General features: G+C 37.5%; 2 protein-coding genes across 10 annotated transcripts in view; one reads left to right on the forward strand and one right to left on the reverse strand.

Annotated features, from left to right (window-relative positions):
* NUDT13 (nudix hydrolase 13) overlaps positions 1–2,914 on the forward strand; it is a 33,749-nt gene extending 30,835 nt beyond the window's left edge. The window contains 2 exon segments of the mRNA XM_042908431.1: positions 750–904; positions 1,854–2,914. Coding sequence (XP_042764365.1) covers positions 750–904; positions 1,854–2,048 — 350 coding nt within the window. The 3' untranslated portion in view covers positions 2,049–2,914.
* The window catches only part of ECD (ecdysoneless cell cycle regulator), a 47,937-nt gene that overhangs the window by 13,313 nt on the left and 17,945 nt on the right, over positions 1–16,679 (reverse strand). For 5 of the 9 annotated variants that reach the window (XM_042908417.1, XM_042908415.1, XM_042908416.1 and 2 more), the window contains exons 10-14: positions 11,321–11,427; positions 11,003–11,186; positions 8,462–8,529; positions 6,761–6,975; positions 4,258–4,468 (exon numbers count right to left, since the gene is read on the reverse strand). In XM_042908417.1, coding sequence (XP_042764351.1) covers positions 4,258–4,468; positions 6,761–6,975; positions 8,462–8,529; positions 11,003–11,186; positions 11,321–11,427 — 785 coding nt within the window. Of the gene's footprint in view, positions 1–1,719; positions 1,920–4,183; positions 4,469–6,760; positions 6,976–8,461; positions 8,530–11,002; positions 11,187–11,320; positions 11,428–16,679 lie in introns of those variants that run through there. The other 4 variants (XR_006194493.1, XR_006194494.1, XM_042908418.1 and 1 more) reach the window with 3 other exon arrangements.

Genomic DNA, 16,679 nt, shown 5'->3' on the forward strand with positions numbered 1-16,679 from the left:
GGTCACAATTTCACCATTTGTGAGACTGAGCTCCGTGTCGGGCTCTGGATTGACAGTGCAGAGCCTGCTTGGGATTATTTCTCTCCCTCTCTCTCTGTGTCTCCCCTTCTCATGCTCTCTCTCTTCCTCTCTCTCAAAAATAAACAAATATTAAAAAAAAAACTTCCTTCTGGCGTTATAATTTTTCAGTATTAGGCAAATTTTCAAGTATACAGCATAGCTGAAAGAATTCTACAGTTAACACTTATCTATACACTTACCACCTAAATCCCATACTTTTTTTCTTCATTTACTTTATCACATATCTATCTATTCTATCCATCCATCAATCTGCTTTATTCTTTGATGCATAGTTTGCAGACATTAGTATACTTCTCCCTAAATATTTCAGCATGCATTGTATTAACTAGAATTCAGCATTTACAGGTTGTTTTTTCTCAGTCTGTTGGGGTAAAATTTGCAAATGGTGAAAGGTGGCATTACAATTTTATTAAGGCTGAGGTCAGCAGTAGCTTCTCCCACTGCTACTCTTATTTTGCATTACAACTAACCAAATGACTAGTGTAAGTATTGCAGTTCAGCCTCCAGCCCCAGACTTGATTCCCGCTGTTACTGAGACTCGGGATTTAGGGCTTTCCCAAGAATACTTCATTGAAACTTTGGAGCCAGTTTCCGCTCCTTTCACAAATGGGCATCTGTATCACCCTTCCCGCTGCAGGGCTGTCCTGAATTAATCTGAGTGCTTATAGGTGAAAGCCTGGAAGAGGCTGTCCGGAGAGAAGTTGCAGAAGAGGTGTGATTGGAGGTGGAAAGACTACAGTACTCTGCATCCCAGCACTGGCCCTTTCCTAATAGCTCACTCATGATTGCTTGTCATGCAACTGTGAAATCAGGGCAGACAGAGGTAAGTTCTGATGCTTCCCTTCTGCTGTTTATTTCCTTTGCTTCACTCAAGTTGGTTAGTAGGCATGTGTGTTATCCAGCACTGTCTACATTATACAAAGGATGTGTAACATATGATTTGGTCCCTTGAAGAATTTGCAATCTTATAAAGGAAACAATCTCCATGAAAATTCAGAGCACCAACATAATCACCATTTTTCCGTATTTGTATCTCAGTCATGAGACGGTTTTTTATCATCAGGACTTAACAGAGCATCTTGCACAGAGAAGGCACACAGTAAATATATCAATCAAATTGAATGATGGATTTCAGGATGGGTCTTACTGTTCAAGTCTGTTAGGATGTTGGGGACTAATTATATAAAATCCTAGGAACTTCTGGTAGAAAGGGATTTAGATGTTGCCTTACCCGGCCTCATCTTGCTTTTCGGTAGCATCCTTGACAGATGGCATTGTGGGCACAGGTTCCTACCTGTGTGTTTCAGTTTGCATAGAGTTCGTAATATCTCATCTGTCTCAGCTTCCTGTGGGGGGGAATTTGCGTTGCAAAGAAGATACTACGCTTGTGATTATCACTATCCTTTATCCCTTATCCTTTAAAGAAGAGTAATTTTATGTTTTTAAATAGAAAGTTATATAATCAAAAGGGGCACAAAGAAAAACAAACATTATTTATATACTACACCTCACTGTTAACCACTCTTCAGTATTTCAGTATTTGTGCTTCCAGGATTTTTAAGATGAACTTTTTTCTTTTTCACTATTTACAAAAATATATTTAACTCTCACCTTTTAATTATGCCTCTCTTGCTTCTGTGCAATATCTAAAACTCCCAGCCTATAGATCCCAGGTATTGCTCAGTTCTGGAAACATTTTCTCACGTTTGGCTAGAGTATTCTAAATTTTATAGCTCCTAACCTTACATCCTGTTTTTCTTTATGTCTTTTAGATCCAGGTGAACTTGAGAGAACTAGAGGCAGCTGACTGGTTCAGTCATGATGAGGTGGCCACAGCCCTGAGGAGAAATAATCCATACACTCAGCAACAGAATGGGACATTCTGGTTGCCCCCCAAGTTAGCCATTGCCCACCAACTGATTAAGGAGTGGGTAGAAAAGCCAAACTGTTCTACCCTGCCTGCTTAACTCAGGTTGAGACATCTAGATCCTTTCTCAGTATCTTGGAGGGGCATAAGAGAGATCAGTTGATAAAGGGGAGGTGATAAAAGGCCATCTCCAGGACAACTTCATAATAAGGCAGAGTAGAAGGTAATCCTACAGTGGGCTGCCTCTAACAGCAGTGTTAAGGAAGTTCTTCTTCAAAGGCAATCAAAAATGCCAAACTGATATGATGACGATTGTCAAAATCAGAGGGAAAGTTGAAGCATTAGTTTGGATATAGGCCTTTGTTCAGCAATTTTCACTGAGGCCTTGGAAGCAAACGTCTCTTCAGCAGGTATCTTGTTAATGCTGGATTTATACTAACTGCCAAAATGTGCCTGATAGAATTTTATCTTACTATTGAAAAGTATACAGCAAAACTCAACCCACTCCTGACTTTTAATCCTCACAGAATTAAGAAAAATAGCACAACCTGGTATTTAAATAAAAGCCATATTTAAGTCATCTGAAGGGTTGAGGAAAGTGGGAGCCAAGGTCTTCCTCAGGGTACTCTGTAATAAATCAGATGCAGTGATGTTTTGCTGAGGTAACTGCACCCCAGTGGGGTTTATGATAGTTAAGTCTTTTGCAGTTAACTTGCTCAACTTGTGACCCAAGGAAAAGATGATCACTTTGCCATGTCTGACTTCCTAAATGCACAACAGTCACTGCCATTTGCATACCCAGTTAAGTGTTGTAACTTCACTTCAGGGATTAGTGAGGATGAACCATTTCTTGAGCTTTATCAGATAAACTAATGTAGGATTTCTCATCATTCATGTGTCATTCTACACCTCATCATAGAAGAGAAGAATTTATCTGGAGGAAATAAAGTAAATTTCCACACCTTTGTTCAGATGCATTTTTCTGTCTTACGAAGTGAGGAAATTGTAGAAAGTGAGAATTTGGGACAGGGGATAGGGAGGGAGAAAAGCAATCTGTTAGTGTGATAAACATTTAAGTCCAGGTTCCAAATGTGGAAGAAATGAAGCGATGTGCAGAAGAAATACAGTTAGAGGTCTGTTTGAAAAGAGGAATGGCCGGGAAAGAGTTGTATCTTGGGATGATTTTAGGTACTAATTTATGATAAAAGACACAAGTGCCAGAGACCCTAACATTAGTCACACATCAAAGTCTACAGGACTAAGCAAAAGAGATTCTAGAATTAGACAAGATGAAGCACTGAATTTCCCTCTGATCCCAAAAGGTCATTGCTTTCGCCATTGCCAGCAAATCATCAGTGCTTTGGGGAAATCAAAGTGCCTTCATCAGGAAACGTTGAGGGATAGTATGTGACGGGTCTTGATTGTCCTGTTAGGTTGGCAGCTTGCCCTGACCTGAACTGAACCCAGCATGTAGAAGGGAAAAGCACTCTCGAAAGAGAGGTCCTGAGATTTCTTCATATCTTGCGGTTAGAAGAAAACAGTTCAGGGTCCATGTGTATTACCATCTCCCAATGTTTTCGGTCTCTATGTGGGTGTGTTTGTGAGCACATGTGTACACATCCCCCAATCTGAAAATACTGACAGAAAGGGGAGTGTGCAGGATTCCTGGTTATGAGTTTCTCAAACTTACCATGGAGTAACTGTTTGCTTTTGGATTAATGTGTTGTTTTAGAAAAGAAAAGATGTGAGAGGCTAATAGAGGAGCTGCAACGTTGAACTTTGTTTCCTGGCAGTGAGTGGGGAGAGGGCTTTGCTTCTTAGAACTCCAAGGATATCTGAAAAGTGAGGCAAAACAGGGCAGGGTTCGGGAACTAAAAATGGCAGATAAATAAAACGAACTTTGGTACAGGGCCTACCTGGATAGACAATATTCATGTGGCAATGGGCTATGAAGGTGCTAACAATAAAAAGAGCCCACTCAGTTCATGAAGCAGAATAGGAAAAACAGGTAAAACATAAAAACAAATGTATCTGTTACCAGATTGAGCCTGGTAATTGGAATAAAAAAGCAACTCATTCATTCCTTATTTTTGCCTTTAACCCTTAATAAAGATAAACGTAATGTTCTAAACATGGAGTGTGTAAATCAGGGGCTATCCAGGAACTTGATATTCCCTCTCCTGCTGACCTCAAAACCTTTTATGTTACCTCATAGTCATCCACACTACAAATGAGCACAATCAGACTCAATATTTATTTAAGAAGAAAAAAAAAGGTGAGATGCGCCGGTTAATCTTGCATCGGCTTACTTGTGGGTCTGTGATCGGTGTTATCAGGCAGCTGTACTCCCATGCTTTGTAAAAGGTTGGACGCAGGTCCTGCCAGGCCAGCTTGGGAACTATAGGATTCCAGTATGTTGGAAACCAGGTTCAGGTCTACGTCCACTGGTGTCATAACAGATCCTCCTGCACCAGAATCTTCCTCATCTGAATTATTACTGGTAGTCTGGGAGAGAGGTTCCTTATTGATAGAAAAGAAAATCATGAGATAATAGGCCATTAGGTTGGATGGTAGTTACAATAAAAACTAAACAATGTAAAATTGAATTCTAAATTAAAAAGGAAATTTCTTATCCTTAATGACAAAGTAAAAATGAAATCTAATAAACCTTACAATTTAACACACACAATAGAATGTTCTAAAGATTAAAACACACTTCTTTCTAGGAAAAGTTTTTATAAATTGGACTTCTTCCCCATTCTGAAATAGCCCAAGGGAGATAACCAGGGTTAAGGAGACATATTTATAACTTACCTAAGAGTTGTAAAAGAAATAAAAATGAACATTTTATATATATATATATATATATATATATATATATATATATATATATATATATATATGAACCTATTTTTTTTTTCTAAATGAAAGAAACTAGATTTCTTTTTTTTTTCCTCAATGAAAAAACTTCAAGTAAAAACCTGAAGTTCTGCGGAATTCAACCACAAAGATTCTGAGTTATTACCTGAGCCTCTGGTTTCACAGGATGGGGAAAGGATTTGAAAGACTGTAGCGTGATCTATAGACTATCTTTGCTATTCAAAGTGCAGTTCAAGCATCAGTAGCACGTGCACTGCTTTGATGCTTGTTAGAAATGTAAAATCTCAGGCTTCACCCTAGACCTTACTTAACTAGAATTTTGTTTATTTTCTATGTTTTACTTTTATTTTACTTAGATCTTTAGATGGTTCATATACATATTAAAATCTAAGATACACTACTTTAGATAAATCTAACAATACGGTTTCTTGGTTTTTATGAGGTCTGGGCAATAATGGAAATGATTCTAGTTTAAATGTAGTTTAGATGATGAAAGCAAGGTGAGTAACATTCATTAAGGGCCTTATTGTGGGTTTTACTGTTGTCTCATTTGGTTCTCATGTTAATCCTACAACATAGGTATTATTGGTTAATGGATATATATTCACAGTGGGTGGCTCAACTGGATTTCAAACCCTAATCCAGAAGTTCCACTCTCCTTCATAATGTCTTTGAGGTATAGGTTAGACACTGATGGTATAAAAACTAGGATAAAAAAGACTGTAAGATGAAGTCTTAATATGGTTCTAAATTAAAAAAGAAAAAAAAAACAAACAGTATTAAGACTTGAAAATTATTTAGATATTTTAGATCCTTTCTCTTTTTTTAAAGTCAGTGTAAGCTGCGAGTAGGAGAATGCAACTGCATAATCTGACCACATCGCATGACTTTTTAAATCCTGATAACAGAAGAACTAATATAATTAAACTTAAGGGGCATCTCAGTGGCTCAGTTGGTTAAGTGTCCAACTTTGACTCAGGTCATGATCTCGCAGTTTGTGAGTTTGAGCCCCCCATCAGGATCTCTGCTGTCAGCCTGGAGCCCGCTTCGGTTCCTCTGTCCCCCTCTATTTGCCCCTCCCCAACTTGTGTTCACGCTCTCTCTCTCTCTCAAAAATAAATAAACATTAAAAATTTTTTATTTTTTTTTAATTTTTTTTTTTTAACGTTTATTTTTGAGAGAGAGAGAGAGAGACAGAGCATGAACGGGGGAGGGTCAGAGAGAGGGAGACAGAATCCGAAACAGGCTCTAAGCTCTGAGCTGTCAGCACAGAGCCTGACACGGGGCTCGAACTCACGGACCGCGAGATCATGACCTGAGCCGAAGTCGGCCGCTTAAGCGACTGAGCCACCCAGGCGCCCCAACATTAAAAATTTTTTTAAAAACTTAAAAAATAAAGGGGCGCCTGGGTGGCTCAGTCGGTTGAGCAGCTTCGGCTCAGGTCATGATCTCACAGTTTCTGAGTTCGAGCCCCGTGTTGGGCTCTGTGTTGATAGCTCAGAGCCTGGAGCCTGTTTTGGATTCCGTGTCTCCCTCTCTCTCTCTGCTCCTCCCCCGCTCATGCTCTGTCTCTCTCTCTCTCTTTCTCAAAAATAAACATTAAAGAAAAAAAATTTTTTAATAAAAATTAATTTTAATCATACATTTATAATTTTAATACATTTATAAGTAATAAATGTAATACATCAAAAATAAAAAAATAAATTATATTTAGGAGAGTAAAGTTAATAGTCTTTCATCCTAATAGTTAGGGAAACATTAGCAGTCTTACATTCTTATTTATTTCAAATAAAAAAATCAAATTTATCACCAAAAAATGATCACAAATCAAAAAAAGGAAAGAAAAAGAGAAACTAAGATAAAATATAGGTTTAGCTTTCCTTCATAATATTAAGATATTCAGACACGGGAAAAGGTTAAACACACACGTACCATTTGCTTCTGGGTGGTGAAACTTTTGCCAACACTGGTATTTGCCAATTCCTGGTCCATCTGGGCCATGTATGACTTGAGATCATTAAGAGTTCCTTTTAAAGATGCTTCTTCCCCAGTCCCCTGTGTTTTAAGATCCAAGTCATCATCACTGTCTAAACATTCAAAGTCTTCATCATCCAGATCATCAGAATCTGATTCATGAGGTCTTGGCCCTACACAGACCCCAACACAGAAAGAGCCACATGGTAATTTCTTCTTGAGTAATTATACCTTTCAAAAGAGTTAAATATTATCTTCATAAAAGGACCAATATACACAAATTAACTTCATAAAAACCCCTTCCAGAAAATGGTACTGCTGGCAGATATTTTCAGAAAAGTACATAGGCTGAGCTGAAAAAAAAAATTTTTTTTTAAATGAGAATTCAATTACTAAAATTTTTTTAAAAATTTAAAAACTACATGAATATATTTTGATACAAATATTCAAGCCATACAGAGTTATTATTGTCTCACAGCTCACTCTCTTCCCAGAGTTAAACATCTTTTAACAGTTTGGTGGGCATCCAGGCCTTTATGTAGTCCTACACATATGTATATAAACATAAGGTTCTTTTTTTTTTTCACATACATACATATTGAACTATGGTTTGCTTTTCCACTTATTTATATGTCTTGGAAGTCCTTCTTTGTGAAAACATAGATGGACCTTATTCTTTCTTAAGAATGCACAATGTTTGGGGCACCTGGGTGGCTCAGTCGGTTAAGTGTCTGACTTTGGCTCAGGTCGTGGTCTTGCGGTTCGTAGGTTCAAGCCCCACGTCAGGCTCTGTGCTGACAGCTCAGAGCCTGGAGCCTGTTTTGGGTTCTGTGTCTCCCTCTCTCTCTGACCCTCCCCCGTTCATGCTCTGTCTCTCTCTGTCTCAAAAATAAATAAATGTTAAAAAAAATTTTTTTTAAAAATGCACATTTCATAACACAAACCTACTACAATTTTTTTAACCATTTCCTTCTCCATGGACATTTGGGATATTCTAATTTTTTGCTATTAACAATGTTGCAATCACCATCTTAGCACATTATGTCTTTTTCATAGTGAAAATTCCTGGCAATAAATTACTAAGTCAAAGATTATAAATTTTCTAGGATACCAAACCACCGTGAGAAAGACAACTTACAGTTCCACGCTCACGGTTTGACAGTGCCCATTTCTTCAGCTCTTGAGAAAACTGGGTATTGCCAATCTTTAAAATCTTTGCCAATATGATCGGCAAAAAAATAAGTTATTTTGTATTGTGTATTCACTTACTAGAAACAGTTAAGTCTTTTCGAATATTTGTCTATATTTCTTCTTCAAGGCACTGCCTATTTAAATCCTTTGTTGACTTTTAAATTTGGGCTATTTGTCTTTTTATTATTAGTGTTAAGTACAGTAAGTCTAAAAGAGAATAAACAGCATTAACGTGGAAACCATATCTGGCCACATAGCATTCACTCATTCAAATAATGAACGAGCAGCAACTATGTCAGGCACTGAGCTAAGCATTCTCTGCAAGATCATTCAACTGGGCAGAAGTTCATGGTTGAAAGCAACTTAAAATCATGAAGAAAAAGCAAATACTTTGACTTCCAATGCTCCAGTGCTCTAGCCACAGCCTTGTAGTTTCAAAATGAAAATAAACATCGCACTGTAACTTACCTAAAATCTTGTCAAAATAATTAAGAAAAGAATCTGCATCAAAAGTGATTGGAGCCTCAGAAGGTTCTCTGCAAGGTTAAAGGAAAAAGACCATTTATCCTAAACATAACTCTTTGGAACTTTTTTTAAAGCAGTGCCATTCTGGCAGAAAACATGAATAGACACTTCTCTAAAGAAGACATCCGGATGGCCAACAGGCACATGAAAAGATGTTCAACGTCGCTCCTTATCAGGGAAATACAAATCAAAACCACACTCAGATACCACCTCACGCCAGTCAGAGTGGCCAAAATGAAGAAATCAGGAGACTATAGATGCTGGAGAGGATGTGGAGAAACAGGAACCCTCTTGCACTGTTGGTGGGAATGCAAATTGGTGCAGCCGCTCTGGAAAGCAGTGTGGAGGTTCCTCAGAAAATTAAAAATAGACCTACCCTATGACCCAGCAATAGCACTGCTAGGAATTTATCCAAGGGATACAGGAGTACTGATGCATAGGGGCACCTGTACCCCAATGTTTATAGCGGCACTCTCAACAATAGCCAAATTATGGAAAGAGCCTAAATGTCCATCAACTGATGAATGGATAAAGAAATTGTGGTTTATATACACAATGGAATACTACGTGGCAATGAGAAAAAATGAAATATGGCCTTTTGTAGCAACATGAATGGAACTGGAGAGTGTGATGCTAAGTGAAATAAGCCATACAGAGAAAGACAGATACCATATGGTTTCACTCTTATGTGGATCCTGAGAAACATAACAGAAACCCATGGGGGAGGGGAAGGAAAAAAAAAAAAAAAAAAAAAAAAAAGAGGTTAGAGTGGGAGAGAGCCAAAGCATAAGAGACTGTTAAAAACTGAGAACAAACTGAGGGTTGATGGGGGGTGGGAGGGAGGGCAGGGTGGGTGATGGGTATTGAGGAGGGCACCTTTTGGGATGAGCACTGGGTGTTGTATGGAAACCAATTTGACAGTAAATTTCATATATTAAAAAATAAAAAAAAATAAAAAAAATAAAAAAGCAGTGCCATTCTTAGGAACACTACCAGATATAGGATCTCAAGAGGTACACCAAGAAAAACTGTAGTTTAAATGGTCTTGAGGGCAAAAGAAATGGGAAAGACTGATGTAAGAAAAGTAAAAATTGCACTTTGTTTATGCACATTTAACTTATGCCAATTTAGGGACCTACCCACCATCCACCTCCCACAAGATATATATAGCATTAGCAGAAGAAATCACTTATCTGAGTTAATTTACATAAAGTCTATTTCTTTAAGAACTAAACCTTTAAAAGTAAATAAGAATATACCTTTCTTTATCTCTGCTTTCTTAGAGAATACTGAACATAAATTTTAATCTTCTTATGAGGCTTAAGAGCATCAACATGAATAAAGATATATTTGCTATACAAGTAACAATTCCATCTATCTTATTTTCTTACATTTATTTGCCAAATGTAACTTCCCATTTCTCCTGTTATTATTTCTTTCTCTGATGAAATCTTTTATTCCCCTCTTTTGAGTGTGAAGCTTACAATCTGCTTGTTGGGTAGCAGATCTGAAGTGTGAGTTTGCTGAGAGCTAGATGTTAAGAGTCCATAAGGTTCTGAGTAAAAGTTTAAAGAGTAAAATGCAGTTTCCTTACACAGCTCTGGGATGGAAGCTTTTAGATCTGTTGAGCAGTCTCTCTGACTTACTTTAAGAATTGCTGGGAATGCAAGCTGGTGCAGCCACTCTGGAAAACAGTATGGGGGTTCCTCAAAAAAAGCTAAAAATAGAACTACTCTACGACCCAGCAATTGCACTACTAGGTATTTATCCAAGGGATACAGGTGTGCTGTTTCGAAGGGACACATGCACCCCCATGTTTATAGCAGCACTATCAACAACAGCCGAAGTATGGAAAGAGTCCAAATGTCCACCGATGGATGAATGGATAAAGAAGATGTGGTATATATATATAATGGAGTATTACTCGGCAATCAAAAAGAATGAAATCTTGCCATTTGCAACTATGTGGATGGAACTGGAGGGTATTATGCTAAGTGAAATTAGTCAATCAGAGAAAGACAAAAATCATATGACTTCACTCATATGAGAACTTTAAGAGACAAAACAGATGAACATAAGGAAAGGGAAACAAAAATCATATAAAACCAGGGAGGGGGACAAAACAGAAGAGACTCATAAATATGGAGAACAAACTGAGGGTTACGGGAGGGGCTATGGGAGGGGGATTGGGCTAAATGGGTAAGGGGCACTAAGGAATCTACTCCTATAATCATTGTTGCACTATATGCTAACTAATTTGGATATAAATTTAAAAAAAATAAATAAAACAAGTTAAAAAAAAAAAAAGAATTGCAAAGGATCAGGCTATTAAAAATATGACTCCAAAAAAGTCATCAGGGTACTAGGCACCAAAAGAGGGAAACATAGCAGTACAAAAAAAAAAAGAGTGGAAATGGCAATGACTAGATAACTTTAACATCTGGGTTTTAACTACTTATATATTTATACTTTAACACAAATTACCGAGGCAGCTCTGCTCCTTTGTGGGTTGAGACTTTAGATATGAAAGCTTTCATGCTCTCTGAGACTTGAGTCAAGTCATAGTTCTGTTCCTCCTTCTTGGAAATGGGCTCTGCTTCTCTTTTGCCAGCAGCTTCCTGCAGTAGCTGGTCCAGCTGATCTGGTGAGAGATCTAACCACTGGTCATCTGAAAAAGAAGAAAACATGATACTGCCATACTATACTCACATGGCAGGTACTCTCAGAGAAGGGGCCTATGAGACCTAGTGGAATATTTTAATTTTTCCTCACCCTTCTGCTCTCTCTTGGCCCATGACTTACCATCTTCTGGGGGAAGATTAGCTTCTTCCTTCTTAAGCTCTTCTATATCAAATGGTGTGGTCTGTAATAAGGTTAAGATTTCTTCACCTGGGCTCAGAGCAAGAGAGCTATAAAAAATAAAAGACATGGGGATTTTTTTATAAGACAGCTCAGAATAATAATCACAAAAAAATATTTTAAAGCTGGAGGCAATTATCTAGTCTAATTTGTTTTTAAGCAATTGTTTTAAGTTATAGACCCCTTTTTCTCAAATAAAATCTTACCAGTAACTCTAAAATATAAAAGAGCTCAAAGAAAAAATGCTTTGTACAGCAAAGGAAACCATCTACAAACTGAAAAGGCAACCTACTGAATGGGAGAAAATATTTACAAAAACATATATCTGATAAAGGGTTAACATCCAAAATATATAAAGGACTCATGCAACTTGATAGGAAAAAACAAATGTGATTTAAAAATGGGCTGAGGACCTGAATAAACATTTTTCTAAAGAAGGTGTACAAATGGCCAACAGGTACATGAAAAGGCACTCAACATCACTAATCATCAGGAAATGCAAATCAAAATGAAAATGAGATATCACTTCACACCAGTCAGAATGGCTACCACCAAAGAGACAAGAGAGAATAAGCATTGGTAAGGATGTGGAGAGAAGGGAACCCTTGTACACTGTTGGTGAGAATGTAAACTGGTGTAACCACTATGGAAAAAAGTATGGAGGTTCCTCAAAAAATTAAAAATAGAACTACCATATGATCCAACAATTCTACTTCTGGGTATATATGTAAAGAATATTGAAGAGATACCTGCATTCCCATGTTCACTGCAGCATTACTCACAATAGCTAAGATATAGAAACAACTTAAGTGTGCCATCAATGGATGAATACAGAAGATGTGCTATATCAATGCAATGGAATATTATTCAGAGAAATATATATGAGAAAGAAGGAAATCCTATTATTTGTGAAATGGATTGACCTTGAGGGTATTATGCTAATTGAATAAACCAGACAGAGAAAGACAAATACTGCATGGTATCACATATATGTGGAATCTAAAAAAAAGTAAAGCTCATAGGAACAGAATAGATCAGTAGTTGCCAGGGAGTAGGAGGTGAGAGAAATAAGGAGAGGTTGGTAAAAGGGTATATAGTTTCTGAATACAGTCTGAGGATCTAATGTAAAACATGGTACCCATAGTTGATAACACTGTATTATACAATTGAAATCTGTTAAGAGAGTAAAACTTAAATGTTCTCACTGCTCCCCAAAAAAGATAAATATATGAGGTGATGGAATTGTCAATTAACTAGTTAGTGATAATCCCTTCACATGCACATATCTCAAATCACCATGAAAAAAAAAATCACCATGATATACATTTTAAATATCTTTAGATTTTGTTTCTCAATTATATCTCAATAAAGCTAAAAAAAAAAAAAACTGCTTTGATTAAAATGGAGTCTGGAGGCTCAGAGATATATCTACTTCACCTTTGCCTTTCACTCTGCAGCAGGCTGCACGGAACACCATCTTGAAGCTGCTGACTTAGTGCAACTCTTTTAATTTATATATAGCATATATATATGAGGAAAAGAAAACCCTGAGGAAAATACGAACTAAAATGAATCTTGCATGTATAATATGCTAGGCTAGCACTTTAAATACATTTTCTTATTGGGGTGCCTAAGTGGCTCAGTCGTTCAGCTCAGGTCATGATCTCACGGTTCATGAGTTCGAGCCCTGAGTTGAACTCTGTGCTGACAGCTCAGAGGCTCCAGGCTCTTTCTCTCTCTCTCTCTTCTTTCTCTCTCAAAAATAAACATTCAAAAATTTTTTTCCAAAAATCCTCAACAAGATATTAGCCAACCAGATCCAACAATACATTAAAAAAATTATTCACCATGACCAAGCGGGATTTATACCTGGGATGCAGGGCTGGTTCAATATCCACAAAACAATCAATGTGATTCATCACATCAATAAAAGAAAGGACAAGAACCATATGATCCTCTCAATAGATGCAGAGAAAGCATCTGACAAAATACAACATCCTTTCTTGATAAAAACCCTCAAGAAAGTAGGGATAGAAGGATCATACTTAAACATCATAAAAGCCATATACGAAAGACCCAACACTAATATGATATTCAATGGGGAAACACTGAGAGCTTTCCCCCTAAGGTCAGGAAGAAGACAGGGATGTCTACTCAGGCCACTGTTATTCAACACAGTATTAGAAGTCTTAGCCTCAGCAGACAACACAAATAAATAAAAGGCATCCAAATTGGCCAGGAGGTGGTCAAACTTTCACTCTTCACAGATGACATGGTACTCTACATGGAAAACCCAAAAGTTTCCATCAAAAAACTGCTAGAACTGATTCATGAATTCAGCAAAGTTGCAGGATATAAAATCAATGCACAGAAATTGGTTGCATTCCTACGTACTAACAATGAAACAACAGAAAGAGAAATCAAAGAATCGATCCTATTTACAACTGCACCAAAAACCATAAAATACCTAGGAATAAATCTAACCAAAGAGGTGAAAAATCTATACACTGAAAATATAGAAAGCTTATGAAAGAAATTGAAGAAGACACACAAAAAAATGGCAAAATATTCCATGCTCCTGGATAGGAAGAACAAATATTGTTAAAATGTCAATACTACCCAAAGCAATCTACATATGCAATGCAATCCCTATCAAAATAACACCGGCATTCTTCACAGAGCTAAAATAAACAATCCTAAAATTTGTATGGAACCAGAAAAGACCCCGAATAGCCAAAGCAATCTTGAAAAAGAAAACCAAAGCAGGAGGCAGCATAATCCCGGACTTTAAGCTGTATTACAAAGCTGTACTCATCAAGACAGTATGGTACCGGCACAAGAACAGACACTCAGATCGATGGAACAGAATAGAGAACTCAGAAATGGACCCAAAAACATGGCCAACTAATCTTTGACAAAGCAGGGAAGAATATTCAGTGGAATAAAGACAGTCTCTCCAGCAAGTGGTGCTGGGAAAACTGGACAGCGACATGCAGAAGAATGAACCTGGACCACTTTCTTACACCATACACAAAAATCAACTCAAAATGGATGAAAGACCTAAACGTAAGACAGGAAGCCATCAAAATCCCCGAGGAGAAAGCAGGTAAAAACCTCTTTGATCTTGGCTGCAGCAACTTCTTACTCAATATGTCTCTGGAGGCAAGGGAAACAAAAGCAAAAATTAACTACTGGGACCTCATCAACATAAAAAGCTTCTGCACAGCAAAGGAAACAGTCAGCAAAACTAAAAGGCAACCAACAGAATGGGAGAGATATTTACAAATGACATATCAGATAAAGTGTTGGTATCCAAAATCTATAAAGAACTTATCAAACTCAACACCCAAAAAACAAATAATCCAGTGAAGAAATGGGCAAAAGACATGAATAGACACTTCTCCAAAGAAGACATCCAGATGGCCAACCGACACATGAAAAAAATGTTCAACATCACTCATCATCAGGGAAATACAAATCAAAACCACCATGAGATACCACCTTACACCTGTCAGAATGGCTAACATTAACAACTCAGGCAGCAACAGATGTTGGCGAGGATGCGGAGAAAGAGGATCTCTTTTGCATTGTTGGTGGGAATGCAAGCTGGTGCAGCCACTCTGGAAAACAGTATGGAAGTTCCTCAAAAAAACTAAAACTAGAACTACCCTACGACCCAGCAATTGCACTACTAGGCATTTATCCACGGGATACAGGTGTGCTGTTTCGAAGGGACACATGCACCCCCATGTTTATAGCAGTACTATCAACAATAGCCAAAGTATGGAAAGAGCCCAAATATCCATTGATGGATGAATGGATAAAGATGATGTGGTATCTATATACAATGGAGTATTACTCAGCAATCAAAAAGAATGAAATCTTGCCATTTGCAACTATGTGGATGGAACTAGAGGGTATTATGCTAAGTGAAATTAGAGAAAGACAAATATCATATGACTTCACTCATATGAGGACTTTAAGACACAGAACACATGAACATAAGGGAAGGGAAACAAAAATCATATAAAAAGAGGGAGGGGGACAAAACATAAGAGACTCTTAAATATGGAGAACAAACAGAGGATTACTGGAGGGGGTGTGGGAGGGGGATGGGCTAAACGGGTAAGGGGAATTAAGGAATCTACTCCTGAAATCATTGTTGCACTATATGCTAACTAACTTGGATGTAAATTAAACAAAAATTTTTTTAAATACATTTTCTTATTTAGTCCTCTAATTACTATTATAAGTGATAATCCTGTTTTATAGAGGAGAAAACCAGAGCTCTGTGATATTCTATAACTTTTACAAGGTCATTGAGTTGGACAGCAAAAGCTTGAAATCAAGTCATCTGATATTATTTTATGATCTTCCTACAATAAACTAACGAGGAAATATGCACAGAAATTATCTATATAATGAGCATACTATTTTATGATGGCAATGTAACCTGTTTTTTTTTTTTTTAATGTTTACTTATTTTTGAGAGAGAGACAGAGTGTGAGCGGGGGAGGGGCAGAGAGCAAGGGAGACAAAGAATCTGAAGCAGGCTCCAGGCTCTGAGCTGTCAGCACAGAACACGACATGGAGCTCTCATGACCTGAGCTGAAGTCAGACGCTTAACGGACTGAGCCACCCAGGCACCCCAATATGACCTATTACATAAATTAACGGAAACCTGAACCCTGTCTGAGCTATTTAAAAAAAAATTTTTAATATTTATTTTTGAGAGAGAAAGAGCACGAGTGAGGGAGGGGCAGAAAAAGAGGAAGACACAGAATCCAAAGCAGGCTCCAGGCTCTGAGCTGTCAGCACGGAGCCCAACACAGGGCTGGAACTCACGAACCACTAGATCATGACCTGAGCCAAAGTCAGAGGCTTAACCAACTAAGTCACCCATGCTTCCCTGACCTATTTAGAATGGAGCAAATCAAGTTATAGAATGGACTTACATTTATTTAATAAAGATCTGCATACCTTGCTAAATCATGTGGGTGACAGGAAATTATCCCTACTCCATATTATGAAAATATTATTAGGAGAGAGAAAAGAAATACACAAATAATCATAACAAGTTACAAAATATAAAATCATATAGGAATACCAATGCTATGTAGAGTCACAGGAGATGATTACATTAACTACAAGAAAATTAAAAAGGAAAAGAGATAATGGACGTAGTTGAGTTAGGACTTAAAGAATGGGTAAGATTTTGACAAGGAAGATAGGGTAGAGAAACTTCAGGCAAGAGGGGAAATGAACATTTGTATAGAGGCAGAGAACTGAGGAACATGTTCAC

The sequence above is a fragment of the Panthera leo genome, chromosome D2, assembly GCF_018350215.1.
Source record: "Panthera leo isolate Ple1 chromosome D2, P.leo_Ple1_pat1.1, whole genome shotgun sequence".
In the NCBI taxonomy this organism is placed as follows: Eukaryota; Metazoa; Chordata; class Mammalia; order Carnivora; family Felidae; genus Panthera; species Panthera leo.